Source organism: Manihot esculenta, chromosome 4 (assembly GCF_001659605.2).
Source record: "Manihot esculenta cultivar AM560-2 chromosome 4, M.esculenta_v8, whole genome shotgun sequence".
In the NCBI taxonomy this organism is placed as follows: Eukaryota; Viridiplantae; Streptophyta; class Magnoliopsida; order Malpighiales; family Euphorbiaceae; genus Manihot; species Manihot esculenta.
Genome location: NC_035164.2, coordinates 34,152,707 through 34,180,027, shown reverse-complemented (window position 1 = coordinate 34,180,027; position 27,321 = coordinate 34,152,707). Strand labels below are relative to the sequence as shown.

The 27,321-nt window shown below is 32.5% G+C and overlaps 3 protein-coding genes across 5 annotated transcripts; all 3 read right to left on the bottom strand.

Annotated features, from left to right (window-relative positions):
• Positions 1-117: 117 nt before the first annotated feature.
• On the bottom strand, positions 118-2,019 carry LOC110612937 (protein BIG GRAIN 1-like B). The gene has a single exon (XM_021753799.2). The coding sequence runs from the start codon at positions 1,545-1,547 to the stop codon at positions 222-224; it is 1,326 nt and encodes a 441-aa protein (XP_021609491.1). The 5' UTR covers positions 1,548-2,019; the 3' UTR covers positions 118-221.
• A 3,864-nt stretch (positions 2,020-5,883) lies between these two features.
• On the bottom strand, positions 5,884-13,079 carry LOC110613524 (GBF-interacting protein 1-like). 2 transcript variants are annotated; one of them, XM_021754696.2, is made up of 9 exons: positions 12,657-13,079; positions 11,358-11,401; positions 10,837-11,096; positions 9,222-9,817; positions 8,523-8,853; positions 7,877-8,144; positions 7,589-7,684; positions 6,742-7,194; positions 5,884-6,357 (listed from the first exon to the last, which is right to left on the bottom strand). In XM_021754696.2, the coding sequence occupies exons 1-9, from the start codon at positions 12,859-12,861 to the stop codon at positions 6,013-6,015; spliced, it is 2,598 nt and encodes an 865-aa protein (XP_021610388.1). In that variant the 5' UTR covers positions 12,862-13,079; the 3' UTR covers positions 5,884-6,012. The 2 variants fall into 2 exon arrangements, with proteins under 2 accessions (XP_021610388.1, XP_021610390.1); XM_021754698.2 differs by having other exon boundaries at positions 7,589-7,681; positions 12,657-13,077.
• Positions 13,080-14,435: 1,356 nt separating this feature from the next.
• LOC110613218 (protein Brevis radix-like 2) lies at positions 14,436-19,348 on the bottom strand. Of its 2 annotated transcripts, XM_021754243.2 has the most exons (6): positions 18,916-19,348; positions 18,646-18,792; positions 17,692-18,068; positions 15,725-15,860; positions 15,137-15,528; positions 14,436-14,707 (listed from the first exon to the last, which is right to left on the bottom strand). In XM_021754243.2, the coding sequence occupies exons 2-6, from the start codon at positions 18,769-18,771 to the stop codon at positions 14,629-14,631; spliced, it is 1,110 nt and encodes a 369-aa protein (XP_021609935.1). In that variant the 5' UTR covers positions 18,772-18,792; positions 18,916-19,348; the 3' UTR covers positions 14,436-14,628. The 2 variants fall into 2 exon arrangements, with proteins under 2 accessions (XP_021609935.1, XP_043811664.1); XM_043955729.1 differs by lacking the exons at positions 18,646-18,792; positions 18,916-19,348 and adding an exon at positions 18,209-18,573.
• Between the last annotated feature and the right edge of the window lie 7,973 nt (positions 19,349-27,321).

The window sequence follows — 27,321 nt, the reverse complement described above, 5'->3', positions numbered from 1 at the left end:
TCAAGATTCAAGATTTTCCCTCTTCTTCTCTTTGAAGATCTGTCTATTTATGATAAGTTTCTTTAATGAAAATAAGCAAACACAAAGTTAAAGAATTAAAAGAAGAAAAAGAAAAAATAAACAAAGATGAGACATCTTATTCTCTGATGTAAACCCCCACACCATTCATTAATAAAGCTAATTAAAAATTTTTTCTTTTTCTTGTTTCCCGTTACTGGGAATTACAGAATTATGCCATTAGCAATGACTCGATTCTTATCAAGATGTGTTGTTTCATACACAGGCAATTCTTCACGATACCTTTCAATCCCAATAGCAGAAAGATTATCCAATTCAAACAAATCAGAACTTGCACAACTTGCTACTTCTTCATCATCATCATCTTCTTCTTCTTCTTCTGCACTAGACTCTCCATTTCCGTTGCAAAAAAGTTCTCTTGCAGCAAACTCCTCTTGCTTCTTCTGATAGTTCTTTAAGAGATCCCTTGCAACTTTCTCAACCCTGCGACTTTCGTTCATGACATGTAACTTGAGCTCTTCATTTGCGAGATTTCTTGTAGAAGTGACTGCCATTGAAGTCTCTTCATGATTTGCATAGAGACTTTTGTGTCCGCAAGGTCTAGAATCCTCATCCACAATCACACTAACTGGGTAGAACCTCACAGACCTTTTTGTTCCATTGCTCAATTTATTCCCTCTAGCGGAAGAAGTCTTGCTTAAGCAAGACCTTGAAAATGAAGAAGTTGAAGAACATTTCGATGTCTGCTCAGACTTAATTTTTCTTTCCTCACACCCCGACAACGAAGATGAAATCTTGGCTTTCTTAGCATTTCCCGCAGTGAAAAGAGAGTTGAGAAAGCTTGCAAGCCGACCCCCAGGTGAAATAGGCTGCTTTACCTTCTTGAGATCGCCATAAAACTTTAAGGCTCTGGATTTCGTCTTCCCAAAACTGCCCTCGTGTTTTGGCTTTTGTGTTGGTGCATAATTTGAATATTTTCTCTCATGATGATACATAGAAATTTCATCTACACATCTTTCGTATCTCTCCGGCCGTGCAGAAACGCTGGTTCGAATAGGCTTAGGCCTTTGCATGGCGCAAATTGATGATGATCTTGATGAGCTGAGACCATAAGTAGACTCAGATTCTGAGGAAGAAAACCCACCTCCACAGCTAGATTCTGAGGAACTAGAGCTGGAGTTCAGTAACATAGGAGGTGGTTTAGGATCGAAATCCTTTGGAGCATTTTTATCGAAATCTCCTACGGATTTTCTCCGAACTGCTACCTTTTCATAGCTTACTTTTTCTTCCATCCATTTCTCTATCATGCAAGCTTTTTGCAGAGTTGCAATCCTTTCATCTCCTTTGAAACCGTTGCTATGCTTCTTCCTCATAGTTTCTTTGTAGAAAATCAGCTCTTCTTCTCCTTTATCGTTGGATTCATCTATAGAACGGTAAATTGCATCAAGAAGAGTGGAAGAAAAAGAAGGATTTTGTCTATGTTTGTGTCGAAAGCGATCTTCTCTGACTGGTTTCTCCCAGTTATCCATGTCTGTTTTTATAGAAATCACAAACTTAGAAATGGACAAGGAGAGTATCAAACAGTGAGTTTGGAATGATTTGTTGTCTGCTGCATCAAAACCTGTACTTAAAAAGCTGGTTTAAAGAGAAAGAAAGTGGGATATTAATGGAAGAAAGAATGATTATGATTATGAGGAAGAGAAACCAAGACAAAACAGACGGGATCGATCTAGAATGATTATGATTATGAGGAAGAGAAACCAAGACAAAACAGACGGGATCGATCTCTTGTCCTTTTGCTCTCACCATGAACATATAAAAGAGGAGGAAAGAGATAAGCAGACATGTTCATTGATGGGTGTTTGATGCTGGCCTCAGAGAGAAAAAAGAGAGATGGTAATGAAAGCCAAAAGCCACGCCTGAGAAGGAGGAGAAGAGAAGATGGTAGAAAGAGAGAGAGAGAGAGAGAGAAAGCTGAGTGAGTTTCTCTGTGCTTGTTTCTTCTACATGCACTTATAAGGCCACAGACACACATACACTTGTTCAAGTAGGGTCCAGGGCCTAACAAGTGCCAGGTTGGCAATTTGTTATTCTCATCTATTATGTGTTATTAATTTTTTGTTTATGTTTTTTATTAATAAAGTTAAATGAAATTAAATAATAATGAATTATACAAAAATCTTAATTTTTTATTTTTATTAAAAATAAAATAAAATATACTCAACCTTTAAATATGAAAAGAGTAAGTAGGCTATATGTGTTTTCATTTTGTCTCTTCCACAGGGAGAAGTGACAAATTATCCTTGCAACTTCAAAAAGCAAAAAAGAAAAATGAAGAATGTGGGTAGCTTAGTATTGTCACTATTGTGTAGAAAAATTTATTAATTAATTTATTCTTGTAAAAAAAAATATGAAAAGATTAATTATTATATTTTTTATAAAATTATGAGATGGTTTATTTTTATTGTAATAAAAAAAGAAACTGAAATTGATATGATGAGGGAAAGCATGCATGGAGAGAAATTCCGGCAAGTTTAAAGGAATGAATGGTGTGAATTAATATTATATGAATTACTGCATAAGCTGCTAAGTAATAAGTTGGCTTTTTTGTAGAGTCAAGTAATCCGGATCCTTCGGATGCTTTCACTCTCTACGTACTCAAATCAACTGCAATAATGCTGCCTTTTTCTGTTTTTTATTATATTCGCTAAATTTTCTCCCAAAATTTGATCTTCAAATTAACACGATGAAGAGTTTTTGTTGTAGTTTGTTGATTAAATGCAGGCTGAAATATAGCCGTTAACTTTTAAATTTGAACATATGGGATTCTAACAAACGAAATAAATTAAATTTGAAATTTAGAGGTTTTTTCAATTTTATTTATTTTTTACAAAGTAATAATATGTGCATGTGAAAAATTACTCCTATGTGAGATTGAGTTTATATTAAATATGACTTAATTTATTAATTCACAAGTGATTTGGAAAGAGAGAGAGAGGCATGTTCATAGTGGGTGGTTCTTATGTGTACAATCATTGCACTCGTGGCTCCTAAACTTTTTGGAAAGGAAGATTAGGAAGATGGGGATATATTTTATTTTATTTTATTTTATTTTATTAATTAATAGATAATAAAGAGAAATTGGAATGTTAAGGGAAAGTAAAAAATTAAGTTGATGATGTGATTTGATTAAATAACAATAAGAAAAAGGATGGATTAGCACAAGGGAATTTGTGTGGTAGAAAGAATTAAAAGTGAGATTTTGTTTAAGAAAAAGTTGTACTACTAAAGAAAAAGCAAGTAAACATGTGTGTGGATGCCAATGTTGATCTTCTTGCTTTCTCTCTCTTAATCTTCTTTCAAACACTCTCAAATTCATTGTTATTTTACTAAAGCACATGATGCAAACAGAATATCAAAATTTTCATATTTCATTAGTATTGAAATAATGAGTCATTTTATAGACAGATAAAATAATATATTTATTTTTCATAATAGTAGCTCAAACAGTAACTATCAAACACAGTTGACATCCACATTTCTACTATTAATCATGATACTCATTTCTACTTTATCATCATCCATTATAAGAAGGAATTAAAAGATACCCTTTGGTGGATTTGTAGACTACACCACATGCATTAGATTTGACACATCACAACACATTGTTTGGTACCAAATTAGTAGAACTTGCATGATAAGCTATTTCCCAACACTTAGTCTTCCTCGTATATAATTGTGTTTGCACATTGGAGAAATTCTTCACGTTTTGATAGCAATAGGCCGATTAATAATTTAAACTTCTCCTTCTTTCATTCCAATAAAATATGCTTACACAATTCATTTGCTGAGTACAACAGATTGGGTTGCCTTACGACCTACGAGGAAAGAAGAGCAGCTATGTCGACTTCTTTCACAGTTGAGGGTTTCAGTTGGCATCAACTCAGCCCCTTTGGTTGGACCGCTTAGTTCCTTACTATCAAGCTTAGTATAATTTTAGAATAGGGTAATAGAGATATTCAAACTCAGAACCTCTCCACTCCCTATATATTTTAGTCAGAAGAAGACCATCATATTTGTTAGTAAAACCAGTTAATTTACAAATCACTTTCAAGAGATTTCAAATTTTCATTCTGATTATGGAGTATTTTTAAAATTTAAAAAAAATGTGAATTCAAATTAATGACATGGTATATAAAAAAAAAAAACAATTAATTTTGAAATGTTGTTAAAAAGTTAAATCTGATTGATAGTGAATGAGGAATCAGATCCTTACTTGAGATGTGATTACTCAAGAACCCATATGGCTCACCAATACAGTCTCAATGCTTGCTCGGTGGCTTCCACAAAGGGGTATAAATGTTTGAAATAAAAAGGTGTGTGCGTGCGTGCGTGCATGGCTATGCACTCTTTGCTCAGAAATCATTTTCTCTATTTCATCTTAACCCCAGTACCAATCAAGACCCTAAATTTGCTTTGGCCCATGTTCATGCACTTATCACTAACTAATAAAGAGAGGTGAATGTGATGCATCTCCCATTTCATGGTCGACCACTCATAACACATGAGAGATTTTCTTTTCCCACACACCAGTGGATCATGGCAATGCCTAAATTTTCAATTGCGTCCATGCACCTCTTCTCTAATTTTTCTTTCTGATACTAATGATGACTTGACTTGAAAAGCCAAGTGTTAGAAACTCATTGGTTACTGAATTTTAGGCAAAGGAAATAATAAAGAAGAAGATGGCACAATCACAGCCCACAAATGAAATCTTGCACGAGTGCCAATAATTATCTTCTTTCATTTTCCATTATGGAAAAAAACAAAGCATGCGAGAATACTATAAGGAGAGAGGAGAGGACCACAGCCAACACCTAGTCATGGACAGCCAAATCTGTCAAAGGAGATAAACTGCACGTGTAAGAGTTCACAGATTTGGCTGTGGTCCTCCTTTAACATCACCTGTTGGATTTTCCCTCCATGCAGATGCAAAATATCTATTACCAATTAATATGAAGTATCATCCAATATTCTTCATATAGTATCCGTCTCTGCAAAAGGCTCAAAATATCTAAAATGAAATGTAAGGATTGCCAGTGTCTTGAGAATTCAATTCATATAGACATAATTGTAATCCCAGAAGACAAACTCCAGTAGCATGAAATACGATTAAGTAACCATAATAAACTTTAATACAATAACAGTGAAGAGTTTCCTTGCAGATGAAGGCAGTGCATATCTCATACTGGAGACTAAAGTTTAAATCTCTACAATGCCTCATCCTTTAAAAAAATTCTGAATTTAAAAAGTTTCAGGAGAAAAAAAGAAAGTGAGCAGGTTGCTTTAGGCAAAGTAGAGGGTGCCGGGGTGGGGATGGGCATGGTGGAAGAGCATGAAACATGAAAAAAAGTGAATGCATTGGCGATCCCGAGGAATAAAGCACTTCCGATCTCCAAAGAGAACAATGACACATTCATCTCCTTTCCCTTTTTACTCTCTGATAAAAGAAACACTAAACAACAAATCTTTAGAACAAAGACATAAAATAATGACTCCCCTTTCCCTTTTACCTCTCTGATAAAAGGAAACACTAACGACCAAAAGAATCCCTCTGTCTCATCTTCTTATGTCATATAAAGAGAACAATAAAACCAAGGTGAACGTGAAATTAGACACAATAAATTAAATTGATTTCATGACATTGATACGCTACTTACCTACATGTTTTTCAGAAATGAGGGAAAATAATCACTTTGTTTTGCATGTCAAGCCCCTCCCCTCGACCAGAAAATCTAATAAACCCGGTAACCTCCTTGGATGATTAGGATAATTAGTCCGTGCAACTAAAGAAAAATGGGAATATTGAGAATTGAACATCAATATGCATTGAATAGAAAAGATTGTGGGTTACTCATTTCACAAAAGAAAACTAAACTTTCTATAACTACTACAATCCCTTACAAACGAGGGGTTAGATTGACATTTACTTTTTTAGAAGTTTGTCGTCCAGTTGAGATGACCCAATTGAGGTTGCTGATATGCGCCAACTTGCGCCCCAGGTGCAGCCGGGGCAACCCCAACTCCAACATTGCCACCCATAACTGGACCCAAATGATGTGGATTTGCCATTGCAGCAGGTGTTGGAGGAGGGGGAGGATATAATCCTGGGAATTGCATGTGAGAAGATTGTGCTGCAGCTGCATTGAAGGATGCGTGACCAGTATGGGATGGCAAGTAAGCAGCATGAGGTGTTTGCCCAGGCATGTTGTAGTACGGACCAGATTGCAAACCTGGAAGCTCCCTTGGATTTTGAACCCAAATCTCAGAGGTCTCCGCCTGTAAATAGGTGCAATGTCAGATTTACTATTTTCCTATTCAAAAACCAATCAAAGAAGGGATGCTGTATTCTTAGACAAATTAATCTCTGCACAGTTGATAAGCATAAAACGAAAAAATTAACCAGAATGAAATAAAATGAAGAGGGATATGCATGTACTGTCGCCTGTCACCATGTGACAACCACGTTATAATAAACAAGTGGTTACAAACAAATGTTCAACATGCAACATGCCAAACCACTTTGAGGAAAAAAATTTGCCAAACCAGCTAGGAAATGCATAATCTTTGGAATAGAGTTGCTAACCAAACATATTTGATAATTCAAACCATCATCATCTAGCAGAAAGAACGAAACAATCAAATTTCTTAACAAAGCTGTACCTGTGGATTAGGAACATAGAGATTCCCATCTTTGTACTTGATCCGAGATGAATCTTCCAGCCCAGATGCACTACCAACAACACCTGGAGCATTAATGGCATAACCACTTGGACTAGTGAAATTTCCAAATCCAGTGGGAGTGCTGCCAGGAACTGGCTTAAACTGCTGGATTCCATACTTGAGCCCATTTGCACTGAGATGGGAACTACCTCCAGGCATTAGCAAGTAACTGCTTCCATTTGATGGATGTGGATATGCAGGATTGCTAGAATAGCCAGGCATGGCCATCTGTGGAACATAAACTGGAGAAAGGAACTGACGATATGGCATAAGATTGGCAAAATGTGAAACATGAACTTGAGGGTACATCTGGGCCATTGGTGGCTGTTGCTGCTGTTGTACCATAGTTATAGTTGAAGCTGGCATGCTGTTGGCCATATGTGAGGTTAAGGCCTGCAGACATGAAAGTTAAGGACGTCAATTGAATACATAATGCCTAAGCAAAACAGATCCTAGAAGAGTTCTTTCACACAAGGATCTCTCAAGCATCACCAACTGAACTTTTTGTGATTCAGAAGACTTGAAAAGGGTTTCTATTTAAAGGCCACACATAAACCAGTCTCAATTCTCTTTTGCCAAATATCATTGACAATAGGCAACACAATTGACAGCAACATATACCTACAACTTTAAAGCAAAATAGAACTGAATTGGAAACTACTCTTATGCATTTGCAGTAACAAAAGCATTTCTACACATGCTTCTGTGCTCCATAGGATGGAAGACAACTGGGAGGGACAATAAATTATATTATGCATGTATAAAATAATATGGCTTGAAAATTTACCTCCTGGGGTGATGGTAGACCCTGTCCACGTACAGTTTCATCAAGTGGTGGTCTGAAATATGAAATATCATAAACGGTCTGGGGATCATATGCCTTCTTGCAAACCATGAAACCAATATACATCAGAGGGATCACAGAAGAATGAACAAGTACACAACATAATATATATATTTATTTCAAACTGAAGCTTTCATCAGCAGCTACAAGAACCCTATTAACACCAGTCCCTTTCAACTAAGCACAAACCTAAAATGGCAGAGACATTCCACTAAAAGACGAATGACTCACCGAAAAGCTTGGTAATTCAGGAGGATCTTGTTGCTGTTGCTGTGACTCTGAAGGCGTATATGAAGGACTATTGTCTTGAACTAAACCAATATCAGCATAATTGTCCAAATTTAGAGGACTTGAAGACTTATCAGGTAATTGATGCTCAGAAACTGCACCTGATGCTGGAGAATCTGATCCAGAATTTCTAACCTGTTCATCTAGTAACTCCACCTGCTTGTTGCCAGAGGCATCATCACTTGAAGACTCTGGTGTAGACACTGAGATGCTGCCATTATTATATCATATTTAGCTCACATAAAATGAACTCTGACTTGAACTTCTTATTAACCTATTGTCATATATGTATAACCTCCCACATTTGCAAATGCATGGGGAACAGCACTCTAATTAATTGGCATTTGAAAATTTTAATTCCTTCAATTTTATCTTATTCACCTTTAAACCTGAAATCCTTTTGCATTACCACTTCTTTTTATTCTACAGATCATATTTCTGCCTCTTTGGTAACTTGTCTCAATTATTCCTTTTGCTCTCTAAGTTTATAGCAAATGTTGCATGTAAGCATCTATTTTACTTTCTGTTCAAATGTGCCAAGTTTGTAGAATAGTTCTAGGCGAACAACTATAAGGGATAAAACACAAACCTTGCGGCACATTCTGCATTAGAGTCTTCAATGGATTGAAATCCAGATATAGCATCCCTAGAAGAATCAAACTCTGTCCCAAAACTGCCAAAGGTCAGCCTGCACCTATCAATTTCAGGGACTCGAATATGCTGTGCTATGATCACATTTTGGTTTTCAAATACATTCACTCGCATAAGCTTATCCTGCAAATCAGATGTTTCTGATTCCAAATCTTTAGAATTGTCAGATGGAGGTGAACTGGGTTTTGTAGGTGTTCCGATCACTCCAGGGCTAACAACAGTTGATTTTTGGCTTGATTTTGGTTTCCACTCCTTATTATGCTGAGCAGCTGCATGAAAGATTGTGGTCAGTTACACCCCATCTCTAGTCATTATGCAAAGGAAAGAGCAGGTGGAGAAAATAGAAGAAAACTCCCTTCTTCTTGTTCATGAAGGAGGTAAAAATAGGGCAATGAGGAGAAAAAATGGAGAATCTCTGTCACCTTAGTTTGGGGTGGAACTCAATGAATTACTAATTTTTGCTTAATAGTCAAATTTTTTATTGAGAAAAGTGAAGAAGATTACAATAACTCTAATCAATGCAAAAATATTTATTCTCCCACCTCCATTCTCTTCCTTTAAACAAGAGGAGAAATTATTCTCCACCTTTACTCTCCTATATTTTCTTTCTCATCTTACATTTTTCATAAAGTATTACCTTTTTGATGACCCACAGCTGCTTGATGTGGCCTGCTATACTGATTGCTTACTAATGATCTGCTGACAGAAATACTTGGCATAACAGATTCAGTCGCAACAGTTTGACTAGCTTGGTCCATTTTCGAAATTACCGGGAAAGGCTGAAATGATTCTGACATTGAACCATCCCTTCCCAAAACTGAATTTGAGAATGAACTGCTAGACACAGATGAACTTTTCATCGCATTTTCAGAAGACTGCCTACGACCACCAACCACCCCAACCTCACGCTTAATTGCTCCAACAGCAGCAGATGATCTAGATTCAGGAGATGGCACATGAACAGGATCAGTTGAAGAGGAATACACCCCAATAACAGAATTGCTTGATGCCAGTGTCGCAGAATGATTTTGAGAGTTGGGTTTTATTACTTGTACCCGTGAAGCTGAACTAGAAACCACAGTCCGCTTTTCCTCAAATACTAATTTCCCATCTGTCTTTAAGGTAGCATCTCTGGTGTTTCTAGATTGAACATCAGCAGGCCCATTAGAAGCTTGAGTTGAACTCCGCACACCAGAGGGCTTTACAATGACTGAAGTTCCTGTTCCTGATGAGCTGCTCAAAGAAAACAAGGATCATATTCAATGTTATAATTACAGTCAGTAGAAATTTTTCTGTGCACAAAGAACAACAATTAAATATCAGAAGGAAAAATTGCCAAAATCAAAAACAGAGTTTCATTATTTATCATAGTATTAAAAAATTGTAATTTATCCAAGATTTTCTCAAAATGGAAAAGAACTTTCGAACCAAATGGAGTTAAAACAGATGGCTACAATGGCTTCACTAAACGAGAATGTAGACAATTTCAAAGATTAAATTCATACTTCTAACCAATTGCAACATAACTATCATTACAGCAAGAAGCCATTTAAGCACACGCAGCAAATTATTATGGCAGCAGAACTATTCAGTAAAGCATTCAATGGCGAAAACAGGGTAAGATAACCTTAAGCACGAGAACCTATGAAAAGTTTTTGCAATAAAAAACAAGCTTGCAAAAGGATTGATATCATCATCAGCAGCAGAGAATCTTAAACATACTCACGACAAACTACCCTACTAAGTTCATCGCAACTCCAAGGTACACACAAGCCAGTACTTTTGACATAATTGTAAGGTTTGAAGGTGCACTTTGGATCACTCATCAAGCATATTAATTGGACCCACATACTCTAACGGCAGCAAAATTTTCAAAGTTCATTTCCTTTTTCTTTTCAAAATGCAATAGAAAAGGGGAACTATTACCCAGTAAAAGTGGATAGCAAATTAGCATCCGACTAGTACTATATCATATAAAAACCATTTACTAGTAGGAGCTCACCCTAACAACTAAATTCATGTGTTCATTGCATGTATCATTGCTACAATAACATTGCAGCCCCTCAACCAAAAGGGTCATGGTTATTGGTTACTAACTGACATCCTACTCATTATATTTCTATCTTGAGTTGGGAAACCTATAAATTGATGTGATAAAACATGAACAAAATTTTTTAGCATCAGCCACCTGGAACCAAACATAAATCAATCGAAGTAGAGAAAAATTGAGGAAAAAGACAAAATAATTGTACCCCTTTTGAGTTACTATTGCAATGCACTGCTCACTGCAACCTTGCTGCAAGGCAGGCTTTGGTTCTCCAGTTGTATTTTGGTTAACTCTGTTGTCCCTTACAACACGGAACTCTCTACTGACTCCTGCATTACCAGGTACAGGTGTTCGAGTGTAACCACCTTGTCGAGCATTCCGATCAGAAAATGTGTGAAATTTTGTCCCCTGACTCAAATTCTCATAATTTTTTCTTGAATCTGCAGTACTCCTGTATCCCATACTCTGAGGCCACGAGCATATAAATTCATGAGTAAAATGTTAGATCAGATGCTTGTATAATAAAAAAACTAACACAGTACCCTAAATATGCATAATTGAACTTCAACTGGAAAAAATGAATCTTGACCAGCTAAGTACTAAGCACAATTGGATATCTCAAAACCACCAAATGCATAATTATTTTAGTCTAAAAGAAAAGAGGGGGTTTGAGAGAGCCAATAGCAATTAAAAAGTAACGAAACAAAGATATACACAAGATTATACCTCCTTCTTCTTGTCTCTTTTTCTCTTCACCTCATGAAATGGATCTGATGAAAACCATATAAGGATAATATGAGAATACAGTAACCATAGATTAGTAGTTACCATATGATAAATGGTCAACAAATCCAAAGGGAGCAGACAGAAAGGCAAGAAAAGGGAAGCACTCAGCAGTGCACAATTCCAAGGGGGAAAAAAACCACAGCGCAGAAGCATCCAGAAACTGGGCGTTTTTCTATGAAAGTATTATAAAGCTCCCCAACAAATCCACATACTCACCAAAAGAAAACTGTAAAGGGAAAGTTAGTAGAACCCAACTTTGCCGCTCTGAACATCCTTCTCATATTACATTATGACCCACAAAAGCCTATGCTCAAATAAAATTTCCTACAAAGCCTCCAATCCAATAATGTAATATCATTGATCGCACCCAATGCTACTAAAATCTGCAATATTCACGTTCTCAAATAAAAAATGACGACAGAATATAGGGGGGAAAAAAAAGAAAAGAAAAGAACTTGTACCTTGAAGCGTAATAAAAATTAAAGCAGAGTCAAAAAATTGAAAACTAATCTTCATTAAGAATGTGGACTTAAACCTACAAACTACCCTAATTTAACTTCCACGTTCATAACTAGCACAAATGAACAGAAATGATCACCAAATACTCAAGAAACAATAAAAATATTTACAAATTAACCCAAATACACTCCCATTCACTTCCAACATCCATTGTCAGAATAAGCATATAACAACCATCACCCATTTGCACTTGATACAACAAAAATATCAAAAAAAGGGCAAATACTAGAATTTATTGACTCTTAAGGCTTTAAATTTATCTTAACATGCTCAGAGCTAAAGACAGAAATTAAATATCAACACTCTTTCTCAAATATCATATCAAACCACCTAATGTGGATATTGGAAATCACAACCTAAACGAAGCAAAGCAAATGTAATAACCCTGGGACAAAAAATGGCACGCCAAATAATTCTCCATTTCCAAATCAAAATCAGCACAAAGCCCCACCAGACGTGAAATCCCCATTACCAAAAACCGCCAGAAACACAAAAATAAAGGAAAAAAAAAAACACCACACACAGGAGTTGTGAAAGACCTCAAAACGTGAACTCGTAGCTTATGCAATCCAACCCCAAAAAAAGACCCCATTACTTTAGAAACTTTAAAAGGATTGGCATGAGAACACCAATCACCCATCATTCAAAAGGCAATAAGGAAGCCAAAAAGAAAAGAAAATGCCAATAAACCGAGGGAAAATAAAAAAATAAAAAGCCGACCTTGGTTAAGCAATTTTTGGGTGGTCTCATTAGGATCCATGTTGTTCTCTTTAAGGACCGTGTAGATAAAATCATCAGAGAAATTTCCCACGATTTCCTTGATTGATTGTATCATTTTCCTCACTCTAGCTGAGAGTATATGCGTCTGTGATTGCGTCCCAGTAGTAGTAGCAGCTGCAGCACTAGTACTAACAGGGGCGACCATTTCTCAATAACACTCTCCACGATCAAAACCAACAATTAGTTTAATTTACCCACTAAAATAACGGCTATAAATAATATGGGTTTATATCTATAATTTGAAAGGGTATCAGAGAAAGGCTAGGGTTTGCATTTATAGGAAGAAACAATAGGGACAAAGAGAGAACGGGCTTGAGCGGAGGAAGGGGTTTGCAGGCGAGGGTTTTGAAAACGATTTTACCCCTCAATGACTTTGGGTGATGCATTGGGGGTATAAAGATTACCAATTTGCCCTTCAATTTACTTGTATTTTCTTTTTGCCCTTCTCCCTCTGAAACTTTTGCCGCTATATTGCATTTCTTAAAGTTTCTCTCGAATAATTTCTTACTGTTATTTAAATATAAATTTTAAAAAAAATATATCTCATATTTTATTCTATATTTATTATTTTGATTAAAAATTTTGTGGTGTCTAAAATAATCATTATTTTGGTTTTTTCCCTCAACCATATTTACAAAAAAAGGCAATCACTATGATAACCAAATAATAAATTTATTTTATATTTTTATAAAATGGCATCATTACTTTAAAGTATATTTTCATTTGTCAAGTAAAAGGTCAGCATCGATATAAGCTTAATTTTATATAAAATAAATATAATAATTCATAAATAAAATAAAAAAATATTTAAATAATGATTCTAAATTAAATTAGGTTTGTTCTTATATAAAATTAATCTCATAATATAAGTATCCGACGGCGTAGGCATTTTGTATATAATAAGCCCTAATTTGTTCATTATGATGAGATTAACACTTTCGTACTCCAATATTAAATGAGTGATTATTTCCCTAATTATACAATTTTTACTTTAAAGGCGACTTTGTTGGGTGAAATGGGAATTTTATCATTTCTTTATCTGATTTGGACATCATCCCAAAAAGCTATAAATTACACAATCCTTCCTACCTAATTATTTAATTTTATTTCTGTATTCATATTAAAATTATTTCATTTAGCATTTTTTTTGTCTAAACTAATTTAGAAGTTTCAATTTGAATTTAATTTAAAAAATAAAATTATACGTTAATTTTCTTAACTTTTTTCATTTAACTCGCAACTCAAAAAGCCAAACCCATGACATAATGGTTAACCTCACAAAATACACATTTCAAGATAAATTATTATCAAAATCTCTAAATTTTTATAAAATTAACTATTTTAATTTTTTTTTTCAAATTACCCACTAAAATGTTCATATTAATTATATTATATAGTTTTTATAATTTTAATTATATATATTATTTAATTTCTAAACTCAAAAAAGGATCAGATAGTAATTCTCCCGATTAAAAAGCGTTGCAGAACGAGAGCCAATGAATTTGTACAAGTAATGATCCCTTGCTACGAGCTTTAAACAGCAACAAGAAAGGTGCAGATGAGAGCATCAGAAAAGAAAGTAAAATGAGAAGAGTCTTAAAAGAGGGAAGTGTATTGCTAAAACGACACGTATGAACATCATAATTAACATTTTCCACCAGCTTTCTAACACTGCATCCTTTTAGCCAAACTACAAACCATCTTAACAATTGCATTGCATCCACCTCAAGTTTAAAGGAAATATAACCAACGAGAAAAGAATCAAGGAAGATATACTTTAACTAGACTAAGAGTCCCCATGTGCAGTCCGAGACTAGCTTTGCCAGTAAGGTCTCCATTCTCCATATTGAACTATATCAGTTGTAAGGACTCAACACAATTTCTGAACACCAATCCCATCAGTTTGCTAAAATTATAAATACTGTTCTTGTATCCTGGCTCGATTCTCTTCCCACCACAACCTTGCATGCATTTCGCCAAACCTTTCCCGGCTGCAGCGAACAGACAAGGAGAAAAATGTCATGACTAAGACAATTCGCTCGTACACAATTTTGACATTGTACTTATACATAACAAATACAACATGTCAGGCATGGACAGCATCATCACAACATGAATATCTCTAAGCCTAGATTTCAAGACCACCAACGAAAGTTTGCACGAGTACAAGACAATTTTTGTAAGAAACTTAAACCAAATTATGGGCATGAGTAGAATTTGACAAAGAATTTTTTCATACCTTGATGAACTTATGTCATCAAATTACATTTTAGAATCTTCTCAAAAGTCAAAACTAATTAAAATGTTTTGTTTTATAAAGGATCATCATGTTCTGGACATATATCTACTTGTTAGAACTGGGAAGATAAATAGCAAAAGGACATGATAAATATCATGAGAAAGTTATGTAACCCACTAACCTGAATCTGACACGTCTAAGTTCTCGTGTGCCACCTGGCAATGCTCTAATTGTGATGTACACTCCTGGTTCATCCTGCTCAACCCATTCAGTCTCCATGTCACTTGCATTACTGATAGAAAGCTCTCCTGAGTGATCTACCTCTCTTGATGAGCTAGTCCTAGCAGAACCCCCTACTGATGATGCCTCTGTCTTGGCCCCACTGATGCTTGAAAGCTTTGGAGTAGAAGCAAGAACTGCAGAGTCACAATATTTGCGGGACTGCATTGGATGGTGGTCAAGTGAATCTGATGAAGAATATCCCTTTCCTGTAGGCCGGTAGAAATTGCGAGGGCGTTCTTTGCCTAGTGGTGGAGTCACAGGGCTGTCCTTGGCCGACTCGGGCTTTGAGCTCTGGACATATAATGCATGAAATCATAAGTGAATAATAGACTCTTGAAAGAAACTTTATTACAGTGAAATAAAACTCAATTAAAATGCTATGTAGAAGCAAATTATTTGTTTGAAAATCTCAAATCAAGCATAAGCAGGGAGAAAAATCATGACAATAAAAGAATATTTGTTAAATTTTAATGCAAAGCATGCTTACCTCGTCTTCAGATCGTGGTGGAGTAGGAAGTGGGACTGCTTGCTGATTGAACCGTCGAACATTATATAGTTCCATAACCTTGTCATAGTTCTCTGCCCACCATCTTTGAGCTTGCCATTTGTTGAACATTTCACGGCTGATCAAAATATCAAATATTGACTCAGACAATTAAACACGCATCAAAAAGAATTTCAAGATTTTGTTTCAAATAATAAAATAAGATCAATGAAAAAGGGTGCTGGCATTACCCAAGTACATAAGAAGGAAACAAGAAAGCATTAAGAAAACAACTAGTAAGTGTTTTCTTTAAGAGCAACTCCTTAATGACTAAATACTGTAGGTACTAGAACACCCCCAGAAAACTAGCTCCTAAAGAAAGAAAAAGAACCAGGAGAAGGAACTACTTAACATGACAGTTTTACCGAAGTTTCCAACTATCAATGTCTACTATTTATCTATCTATCCACGCATGACAAAGCATATAAATCAGAATGAAAGTCCATCCTGCAGTGTTCTCATGAGTGAAAACCTGCTATACTTCTTATTTCATTCAAATACTAAAACCATCAAACCAATCCACATCTGAGCTTTAGATTAAGAATTTATAAATAGGGTGGTATTGGTGGCCCAAATTCTCCAAGCTTTTATAAGTACTGGTGCTTTGGCTCTACCCTCGTTAAAATCAAATGGTTTTGAGCATAGCATAGATGGCTCACCAAAGCTTAATCGAAGAACGACTTGTACACATTAGGACCATCAAACACAGGAATCTTGCACATGCTAAGGTAAATACAAAAATTTTTTGTTCTTGCATTTGCAAGAATTTCATTTTTGTCCGTCCCACCGCAAGTAATGATGTCCAATCAGTTAGATTGACATTTTACTCATTAAATGAAGGTTAGAATATTTCTTCTTAAGTGCTAAAAGAAAGGCAAGTCACGCATAAAGAGACCAGCCAAAAAGTGAGAAACCAAAGTTTATTTCTATGTCCTTTTTAAGGCCATAATTGTCCCTAAGCTTCAACAGTTATGAACAGTAATACCATATAAGATCTTTTTTTTTAATTCCCAAGTGATCACCAAAATAATCTTTTTTTAATTGATCACCAAATTAATGCAATAAGACGTCTTCTGAAAAAATCAGAATTTTCAAAGTTACCACCTACTTTCCCTTGTCCTGTTTCATTTCCCTTGGACTGATGGGGATGCTTCTAAGTGAAGACAAAATGGAATAGTGGATACAATCTTTTGGTCTATAAAAGAACAAAAGCAAGTTGACAGAAAAAATATGAAAAGAAAAATGCCTGTATGTACATAGTGAAGTCAATCCAAACAGTGGCCCGTTTGGTTACTTTCAATAGGTAGTCTAATTCTTACTTGAAAATTGCATGCACGAAGCAGAGGACAGTGGGTTCCCCTATCCACATGCATATCAGATAAGTATAATCTTCATGCTTCACTTCTGTCCTACATTTTACTGCCATCCAAAAGGTGATATACAAGTTTTCCCTTGGTACCATCGCGAATTTCTACCAAATTATGACATGTCTTAATGGGTTGAAACATTAAATGCAGACCCTACTCCCAGTACTTGGATGCCACTAAAATTAGTAGTAAATGTAATAGAGAAAAACTGGTATGCAAATTAGTGTAATAGCCTCACCGACATAATGATAAAGAAATGCCAAAACACTCAACTCCAATTAACATCAACATATCAAAGAAATGTGATCATGTTAGAAGAAATGAAAACTTCAACATCACAACACAAGCAAGAGAATCCAATGTGCAACAGACAAAACTCAGGATGACTGAATTCCAGTGCTTATTTCCAAGCTCAAAGGAAAACCTCTCGACATGGCCAAATTACAGTTAATACTTTCACATAGAAGAACATGTGACTGCGTTCAAACATATCAGAACCTTCACAAAAAGATTAGAAACAAACAAACATAATAGTATCATTACCTGAATCGAATCCGTTTGAGATCATTGCCACCCTGAGGCAAAGAAACAAAGGTGATCAGCACACCAGGTTCTACTTGTGCAACCCATTCCTTGGGTTCATCTTCCTCCATAAACACCACAGACTCCGTTCTCCCACTCACTGACGCAGGTGTTCCTTCACCACTTGACAGCCCTTTCAGTCTTGCCTCCATCTCTTTCCCCCAGATTCTTGGGGTTGAATTAGAGCTCCCTGTCCTACGATATGCGCAGTGAAACCTTGCTGACTCCGATGCAGCATCAGAATCAGCATAACTCCCATTGTGGTTATTGTTTGACGGTCCAGAACAAGGCTTGCAGTTTCTATATGCTCCTGATGCCTTTAGTGCCATGTCCTTTATCTGCAAATAATAATAACAATCAATCAATCTTGAAATGGCTAAAAAGGCTTCAAAAATCTTGAAACTGAATTTAGAAAAGACATCTTGCATTGTTTTGCTCCATATATTGAAAAACTTAAGTGAAAACAGATAAGTCATACAGAAGAATAGAACCCATGTTCCAATGGTTCAATTGCTATTCGAATATTTTCGTTTCCATAAACTATCAATGGAACAGAAGGTAGCCCCTCGGCTTGATAGCCATTTGGTGGTTTGGGGATGTTGCTTTTGCATCCAAACTTTGAAATCACGTCCTTGCCCTCCCTTTGTTTGCCAAGAAAAAGGACAAATAGAAAAAGAGCAATTATGGGTTTTTGTTTCCACCCAAAAATGAAAAAACCCAAACCATTTGAGCAAGGATGTTAAAAAAAAAAAAGTCATTGCTATTCAACTCTTCTCTTTTTATTTGTTAGTTTATTAAGCTCCTTCAGAAAATAACCAAAACTCAAAAACTCTTTTCCTTGTCCTTTTGACTTGATTTTCTCAGTAAACAAACAGATACTAGAGCTCAAGGAGTTCCAAAAAAATATGTAAACACCTGAGCAGTAATGGCCTTGATGGCCTGCTTAGTCCTGGGAGTCTCCATAACATCATCATCTTCCCTCTCTCTTTGGTGCATAGATCCATTATTGAGCTGCTTTGAACAGGCAATACACGTCAACATCCCGAACTCCCAAGCTCCAATCTAAAGCCAAAACCCAGATCAGAGTCGCCATAGAAACAACAGAATAAAAAAAAACAACAAAATAAAATACAATGCATACCCACAAGTGTACAAATATATAGGCACAAGCAACGAAATGCTTACATTGGAAAGAGTTGCGAGAAGGGTAAGCTCCTTTCAGCTTCAAAGTGCAGTTTCAAATTGAGATCCCAGCATAGCGAGAGAAGAGAAACAGAGAGACTTTAAGGAGTGGGGACTGTGTATATTTACATAGCTATAAATGAGAGAGAGAGATTTAAGTGAGCGTTAATGGAGGAATGAGGACGTGGGTTGAGGAGATTTGTGAGAGTATTACGGATTAAAACTTAAGTGCCAGTTAGAAAGAGTAACAGCTAAGAAATATATTATATGTAATAAACTCTCATCTCCTTCTCTTCTCTTCTCTCTCTTACAGGATCACGCTCAACAAAATAAACAACACATTCTCTCTTCTCCTTCTGAGACTCTCAAGGGAGAACCGAATGTGCAAATGGCAAAGCTAAGGCTGCGTTTGGTTCACCATAAAGGACTTCCCTCTACTCTCTCGTGTGATAAGAGAGTCACATGATAAAGGATGGTTTGTCGTACTTATGCATTAAATAAATTTATTAAATTTACATTTTATTGAAACTAAATAAATTTAATTTTTTTTAAAATTACTATTTACTTATAGAGAAATTAATCATAGTTTTAATATTCTAAAAAATATTTTAATTAATTACTATTTACTTATGGAATTGTTATCGACCGTTGAGTTTTTTCTTTAAAAAAAGAAAAAGCTTAATTGATCAAAATAGTTATAAACAATTTGCAATCATGCAACGTATTTGAAATGGGTTGATTGGATCAACTGCTAGTGGTCGGCTATGATTATGATTTCGAATTGCCATTTATATATTTATTTATTTATTTATTTATTTATTTTTGTGGAACATGTAACAATCAATTGCTGTCAAATTTTTACATTACTTTTTATAATTTTGTTCATAATTTTGATGATGCAATTGAGAGTAATTTCCCATATCTTATTAACATTTTGCAAATTTTATAATAAAAATATTTACTGATAATATTTATTAAATATAATTATTTATTACATAATTATTAATATTATAAAAATATATAATATTATATATTAAAATAAATATAGTGTAAAAACTATCTTGAATTATATTCACATATTTAGTTTGATAATAAATATATTTAAATAAATATGAGAGATTTTAAATTTTATTTTTTAATTTTTGATTTTTGTTTAAAAAAATTATATTAAATTAATAATAAATGATGTAGCTATGGTCTTTTTTTTTTCAGCCTATTCTAACTGTGCTGTCTGCTAATTTAAATGTTTAAACTGATAATAAATGAGTCAAAATGAGAGGTCATAATCTTGCATGACTCGTTTGACGATGTTGGATTTTCATACAAAGTTATGTGTAATGTCCCCATGCTAAGACTTCACCTACTCAATGACAGTACTGATGACATGGAATTATTGGATACGCCCATCGCATTATCTCTTTTTAAATTGACCATCTAATTATTTTAATTATAGGCCTGACAAAATGTATTATTTAATTTCTACTATTATAATATTAAATTTATTCAAAACCATTTCTTATCTTTTTACTATTTTATTTTAAATTATGTTTTTCAATACATCCATATAATGTATTTCAAATTTATTAGTATTATAAAAAATTTATTAGTCAGTTATTTAGTTTTAAAAAATATTTTAAAAAAATTTTAAAAAATTAATTAATAAATTATTCATTAATTTTAATAATTAAATATTATATACAAATTTAAAGTATTTTTAATATGAATCACTAAATATTATATATTTTTATAAAATAAAGAGATTAAATAATAAATTTTTTTATACTGTATATTTAAATAGTAAAAATATTTAATAGTTAAAATTATTAAAATATTAATTAATAATATAATATATTTTTAAAATTAATAAATTTTTATATAATATAAATACTAAACGTTATTATTTTTTTATATTTAATCCTTAAATAGATTCAGTGGGTGAAGGTAAGATTTGAGTATTTGAAACAATTTTAGAGGTTGCAGGTCAAAAAAAATATTTAGAGGTGATCCGGAAGTGGCATTCTCTAGGACAAGCTTGTTTGTCATGTGTGATGTGTCTACTTGACAAATATTAAGGTAGCGTTGTCAAACGGGCTGTTCAGTCCGATTTCATTTGATTTGTGCGAATTTAATATTAAAATGAATTGAGGTAAAAAAATTTGTTAAAAAATAAAATTTTAAAATTAAGGCAGTTCGGCCGCAGCGGACCACATATGAGTCTAAATAGTTCTTTTTTTTAAATTATAAATTAGAATAATTGATTAAATTACATGTTAACTAAAATTGTATATTATATCAACTGCAATCAATAAATAAAAATATATTATAATTAATAAATAAATTTGGATTTTATATTTAAAAAAAATTAAATAAATTTTATTAAAATTATCTAAATAATAAAATAAACTTATTAAAAATTATACAAAATAAAATAACACCAATCAATATCATTTTTTGTAAATTAACAATATTTAAATTTTATTTAAAAATTAATACATATTTTCTCTCAATCATTTTGTTGCCATCCTTAATATTTATCTATAAAAAAATTATTAAATAAAATGATATTATTTTAATATTTTTAAAATTGATAATCTGTAGATCTGTCCGATTAAATTCGTGCAGATTTAATTTTAAAACAGACCGAATTAAAAAAAATAATTTAAAAATGAATCATAAATCTTTTATTTAAATAAAAATATATGGTGATATCAAACTGTATGCGAATTTAAGTATGTTTTAATGGTATTAGATTAAAAATCAATTGTGCAACAAAGAACTAGAGAGAAAAAAAGTGTGGGGATTATATAGTCTTTGCAATTTGCATGCATTAACGGTTACTCTTTAAAAAATAAATTATATAAATGTAATATTTAAAATATTTTATAAATTGTATAGATTAGTGATGCTTTCTTTTTTATTTTTTCAGTCGAGACGCTTTAATATGTATAAATCAATCATGGTGGATTTAGTATATTCAATGAAGTGTTTATTTCAGTTGAATAGTCGGGAGTTTTCAATTTTTAATTTGATATATTTAATATATTTTTTATTCCAATTGTCTGATTCGAATAGTAATGAATAGCGATCTATTGGATTTATTAAACAGAAACATTTGAATCAAAATTTAATCTCACGAAAGAATCAATAAATTAAAATTAATAGTAAAAGAGTTAATATAATGGATAAATAGAAATACTCAAATCAAAATTTGATCATATGAGAAAATTAATAAATTTAAATTAGTAATTAAAGAGTTAATAGAGCTGAATGTGTTGATTCGAATGAATTAAAGTTCTTATAATAATAGAAGTATAATAATAGATATATAAAGTCTTATGAAGAAGTTTAATATATTTAATAAATATTAATTTAAATATATATATATACCGATCATTTTAATACTGTTACACTAAATTTCATCAGATCAAATAGATAAATTTTTTAATAGGTGATTCTCTATATACATTTTCTATTACTTTAAATCTTAATCATGGAATTAATATTAATTGAAGTTCAGTTAGATAGGGCCGGAATTTAATTGTCAGTAATATTAAGTAAATATTATAAGATTAATAATTATATTTTATTTATAATTAAAACTTGTATACATTTTTATTGGATTATTACAATAAATTTAATTATTTTTTTAAAAATGAAATTTTAATTATTTATAATAAAATAAATATTTAATATTAAAATCCTATATTTAACAAAAAATAATATTATCAACAAAAATAAATATATTTATCAATGAAACATTTTTAATGTAATAATTGACCAACTAATTTAAATTTAAGTAAATATAATTTTAAGTAAATTAAATTAAACTGATTCGATTAAAACAGAAAATTAGCTTTAATTTTTATAAAAATAAAAATTAATTACTCAATCAAATCAAATTTGAAAATTGTATGACATTTGATTTTATAAACTAAAACTGGTCCTCGACTAAAACTATGTAGAAACATGATTTGAATTCAGTTGTGACAGTTTCATCAATGTCAGTTCAACTTCTCACAAATTCAAATATGTATTTTAAAATTTTATTTTGTTTAAAATACATTGAGCTCTCTATGATTGGATAAGGTCCATAAAGCAGGGGAATTATAATTTAGTCAATTTCAATCCCGAACGGGACTCAGGCAGGTCTGATTATAGCCGTTTGCATGTAGCCGCCGTAGGGCTATATCTCCATCACAAGGCTCACTGTATACATGAGCATTTATCTTATATATATATATATTTTTTTTCATCAAGGAGAGTGCAGAGTACAAAGGGATCTGAAGTCTTGAAAAAAAAAACTTAAAACATAACCCCAAGCCCATAGAATTAATCTAGACCCAATAGAAAGAAAGTCCTATAACAGAACCCTATCCAATCTGAAAGGAAGATCCCGCAGGTGGTAAAAGGATATCAAGATTAATTTCAAAATTCTCGAGTTCAATCTCTCCCCTTTTGATATAATATTTCTTAAACAAATTTTCAAGGATATTAAGCCCAAAAAAAAAAAAGATGTGCATGTGTTGGGGCCCTCACTGACTATATTTCTGTTGAACACCCGACACCATACATCTTCCAAGTTTTTAAATTTACCCGTTAATTAGGAGATTTATTGGTGGCTCCACAAAACCCGGAAAACACAAATATATATATGTGTGTGTGTTTTTACACTCTTTCCATCTCCTAAGACTGAATCCAATTTTTATATTTCTACCGTTTTCACTTTTCTAAATTTATAAATCAGGTTAGTGTAATTAAATTAATAAATCTTATATCATTTTCTAATATATCATATATTCATATTATTTTATTATTCAAATTAATATATTTTATTTTTTAAATATATAAAATATTAAAATTAATTATTAAATACATTACACTCACATATTTAATCTGATGATGAATATTTTTAAATAAATTTAAGAGATTTTAAATTTTACTATTTTAATTTTTATTTCAAAAAAATTATTAAATACATTATTATGTTTAAAAGTAAAATATTTTTATAGTAGATTGAGGGTTCAACTTAAAGTTAATCTATTTAGACCTTGACAATCTCTAACTATTAATCCAGTAATTAAAATTTTTTACTGTTAATTTAATTAAATTTTATTTTTATATAAAATCACTATAGACCTATTTTTATAGAGAGTATAATATATTTTTGATTTGTTTTTTTAAGTTTTGAGAATACTAATTTTTCATTTAAAAAAAAAAAAACAATGGGCAGGGTACACGAGGAGACGAGAGAGTGACAAGTAGCGGAAATTTTGATGAGGGAAGGAGACAGCGCGCACGGTGATGGTCTGAACCCATGTGGTGGGACCCACAAGCCGCTCTTACTCCTTGGCCCCCTTTAAAAAGTTACGCCTCGTCTCTCTCTCTCTTCCCCCTCTGTCCTTTTCCTCCTCACTGCTTAAGGCCATGTTTGGCAACTCCATTCAGATTTTCCTTTTTGTTTTTTTTTTCCAGAGATTCAGATTCCATCAGAACTTCAGTATCATATTAATTAATTAAACTTAGGAGTTTGAAAATGTTTTTTTTAAGTAAATATAATTATTATATTAATAAAATTATATCAAACATAGAGAGATATTATATCAAATAGATAGATCATTATATCTAATAGATTTTTTAGCCAAACTATAAACAATTAGAGTAGTATTACTACGAATCCGTCTAACAGAAATATCAGTTATAGGGTTTAACAAAAATTTACAATCATTCAAAATCAAACTCATGCATAAGATAATTTGGCAAATATGCTCATTAAGTGTCTGTCTAAATCCCTGTATAAGATAATTTGGCAAAGATGCTCATCTTTCTTTCTCATACCTCGAGCATAAATCATTAAAGTTTCCCGAATAAACCCACGGAAGAAAGTTTCTACAAAATAAATCTCGAATAAGGTTCCAAAACTGATGTCGTTGTTGCGATTCCGGAAACCCATAATAACTAGTAAACTTTCATTGAACATTACCTTCCGAAACAACCAAATCAATAAAATTTGAAGAAAAGCCAACCACAGCAACAGACACATGACTCTTCCACATTAACGAAATGTCTCATCCCAATCCTTGTCTATTAACTCCATCAAAATATAAAAAATTACGAAAAAATTTCATACGAAAACTAAGAGTTTTTGTTTTCATAAAAATAAAATGTTTGACTTGTAATTAGTAACCAAATCCTTCGATGCATTAACTATCTGATAATTGCCGAATCCTCGACAGTTCCAACAGAGGACGATCATTGTTTTCGGCTATCCCGACTTTTGACAAGATGAGCCGCTTCACTGTTGTCTATCAAATTAACATTCGCATAAGTGTTGTTAGAGGCATCCTGTTGAGAGGAAGGAAAATCTGTAATAACGTAATATTTAGTGTTTCTTGACATTTTTTTAGCATCATCATTTATTCGGGCTGTAATCTCCTCATCAAGCTTACCAGAACTATTTTGACCTACAGAATTCTTGTCCATGTCCATAATATGATCCTCAATCTCCTTATTTACAATGGGTTGACTTTTGTCAAATAAGAAGAGTTGCATATTATGTATTGCTAAATTAGTGTTTTCAAAATTGCTAGTTGATACCAATCCTGCCACAAATCCCGGCGGAGCATAATTGTCGGAATTACGCAGTCACAGACTTGTCGGTCTATGGTTCCGACGAACAAGTACTCTGAGGAAATCACCCCAACCAAACTTGATTTTTTTTTTAACCTCAGCCGCAAATCACAGAAAGCCTTCACATGACCCAGTTTCCCACATAAATAGTAAAAAATAGTTAGCTTTTCGAATTAAAACTTCACAGTAAACACAGTACCATCATCTCCAACAAACTTCTTTCCTCGTTTCAAATGTTGCCAAATATCCAAACAAACTTTAACTCTTATAGGGTCCGGCGACATAGTTGAAATATTTTTCATATCATACTCTTTATAGTGGCTAACAAAATTCCCGATTAATTTAGCCAACGTTTCGTTATAATAACCAGAAAGGAAGTCTTTAATCAGAACCCAAAAATCAAAATGAGTTAGAGGAATATGGAGAGGATTTTCATTACCTTAGTATCTCATTCCAAACAAGCAGAAATCGATTGTACAACTAAGGGTCCCATTCCATATATTTTCAAAATCAACATTATTAAAAAACTGAAATATATGTCTTTTTGTTCTAATTCCATAATAGATCTAAATAATGTCATAAATCTGCTAAAGAGATCTACATATTCTAAAAATTGATTGGATTGTATGTGAGAAACATCTCCACCGTATACATAATAATTTTTATTCACACTAAAGTTTTTTTGATTTAACGATTGAGTTTAATTGTTAAAATAGTTATTATATATTAATTATAACTAATAATTGATATATTTTAAATATTTATTAAATTATATGTTTATCATGTAAAATTACTATGTATTAATTTATTATATTAATAAATAAGTACTAATTTTAGTATACAACATGTATAATAATTTAAAATGTAATTATTTTTCATATATATACATAATAGTTGTAATATAATAATATACATTATAAATTTTAAAAAATAACTGATTTAATTATTGTTTATTATATTTTTAATTTATTCATTATATCTTATAATTTTAAATCATTTATTAATATACAAAATTAATTTAAAATTTTATAATTAATAAGATTTTAAAAGGTAATATAATCTATTTGAAAAAACAAATTTAATGGGCCATATCTAAGCCGCCTATAATAAATTTGAGATTATTTTATATCATTTATTAATTACATTTTAAATAAATTAATTCCATATAATTATTTATTTTGATTCACCCGAGCAAACTGTTCGTAAACTATTCAAGACTCGGCTCGATAAAAATTTGATTGAACTCGGTTTGTTTTCTAAACTAGCCGATCTCGAGCTCGAGCTCACTTTTTAGGCTCATTTAATAAACGAGTCAAACTTGAGCTTAACAGTATTTGGCTCGTTTAGACTTGTGAACTCGACTCATTTTCAGACTCGTGAATAGGCTTGTGAACAGGCTCGCGAATAAATTCGTGAATATACTCGTTCGCCAATACCAATCCCACATCGAAAGTTGAACGGATATGGATGATTGTGATTTCTCTATAAAAAGATAACACTTCTATATTTTTTTTTATTAATAAACATTCTACATTCCTTTTTATTAGGTTTGGGTATGAGAAATTTCAATTAAATAAAAAAATTAATTTAAAAGTCTCGTAATGATTTTATAATTTAAATTTTATTTTTAATTTAAATTAATTTATAATTTAAATAAATTTGAATTATATTGAATTTGTTTATAATATAATCGAACTCAAATTCAAGTTTTATAATCGATCTCAAATTCGAGTTTAAATGAGTTCAAATTCAAGTTTTTTGAGTGGAGTTTGAATTAACTAG

Bases quoted from the DNA above. Each gene is read 5' to 3' on its own strand.
- LOC110612937 (XM_021753799.2), bottom strand. From the start codon at position 1,547: ATGGATAACTGGGAGAAACCAGTCAGAGAAGATCGCTTTCGACACAAA.
- LOC110613524 (XM_021754696.2), bottom strand. From the start codon at position 12,861: ATGGTCGCCCCTGTTAGTACTAGTGCTGCAGCTGCTACTACTACTGGG. The intron at 7,685-7,876 runs GTGAGTCATTCG...ATGGTTTGCAAG, and splicing joins CTGAATTACCAAGCTTTTCG to AAGGCATATGATCCCCAGAC. The intron at 7,195-7,588 runs GTAAATTTTCAA...TCATGTCTGCAG, and splicing joins GTCTACCATCACCCCAGGAG to GCCTTAACCTCACATATGGC.
- LOC110613218 (XM_021754243.2), bottom strand. From the start codon at position 18,771: ATGTTGACGTGTATTGCCTGTTCAAAGCAGCTCAATAATGGATCTATG. The intron at 18,069-18,645 runs GTGTTTACATAT...TATTATTTGCAG, and splicing joins TCAAGGCCATTACTGCTCAG to ATAAAGGACATGGCACTAAA. The intron at 15,861-17,691 runs GTAATGATACTA...TATTTTGATCAG, and splicing joins CTCAAACGGATTCGATTCAG to CCGTGAAATGTTCAACAAAT.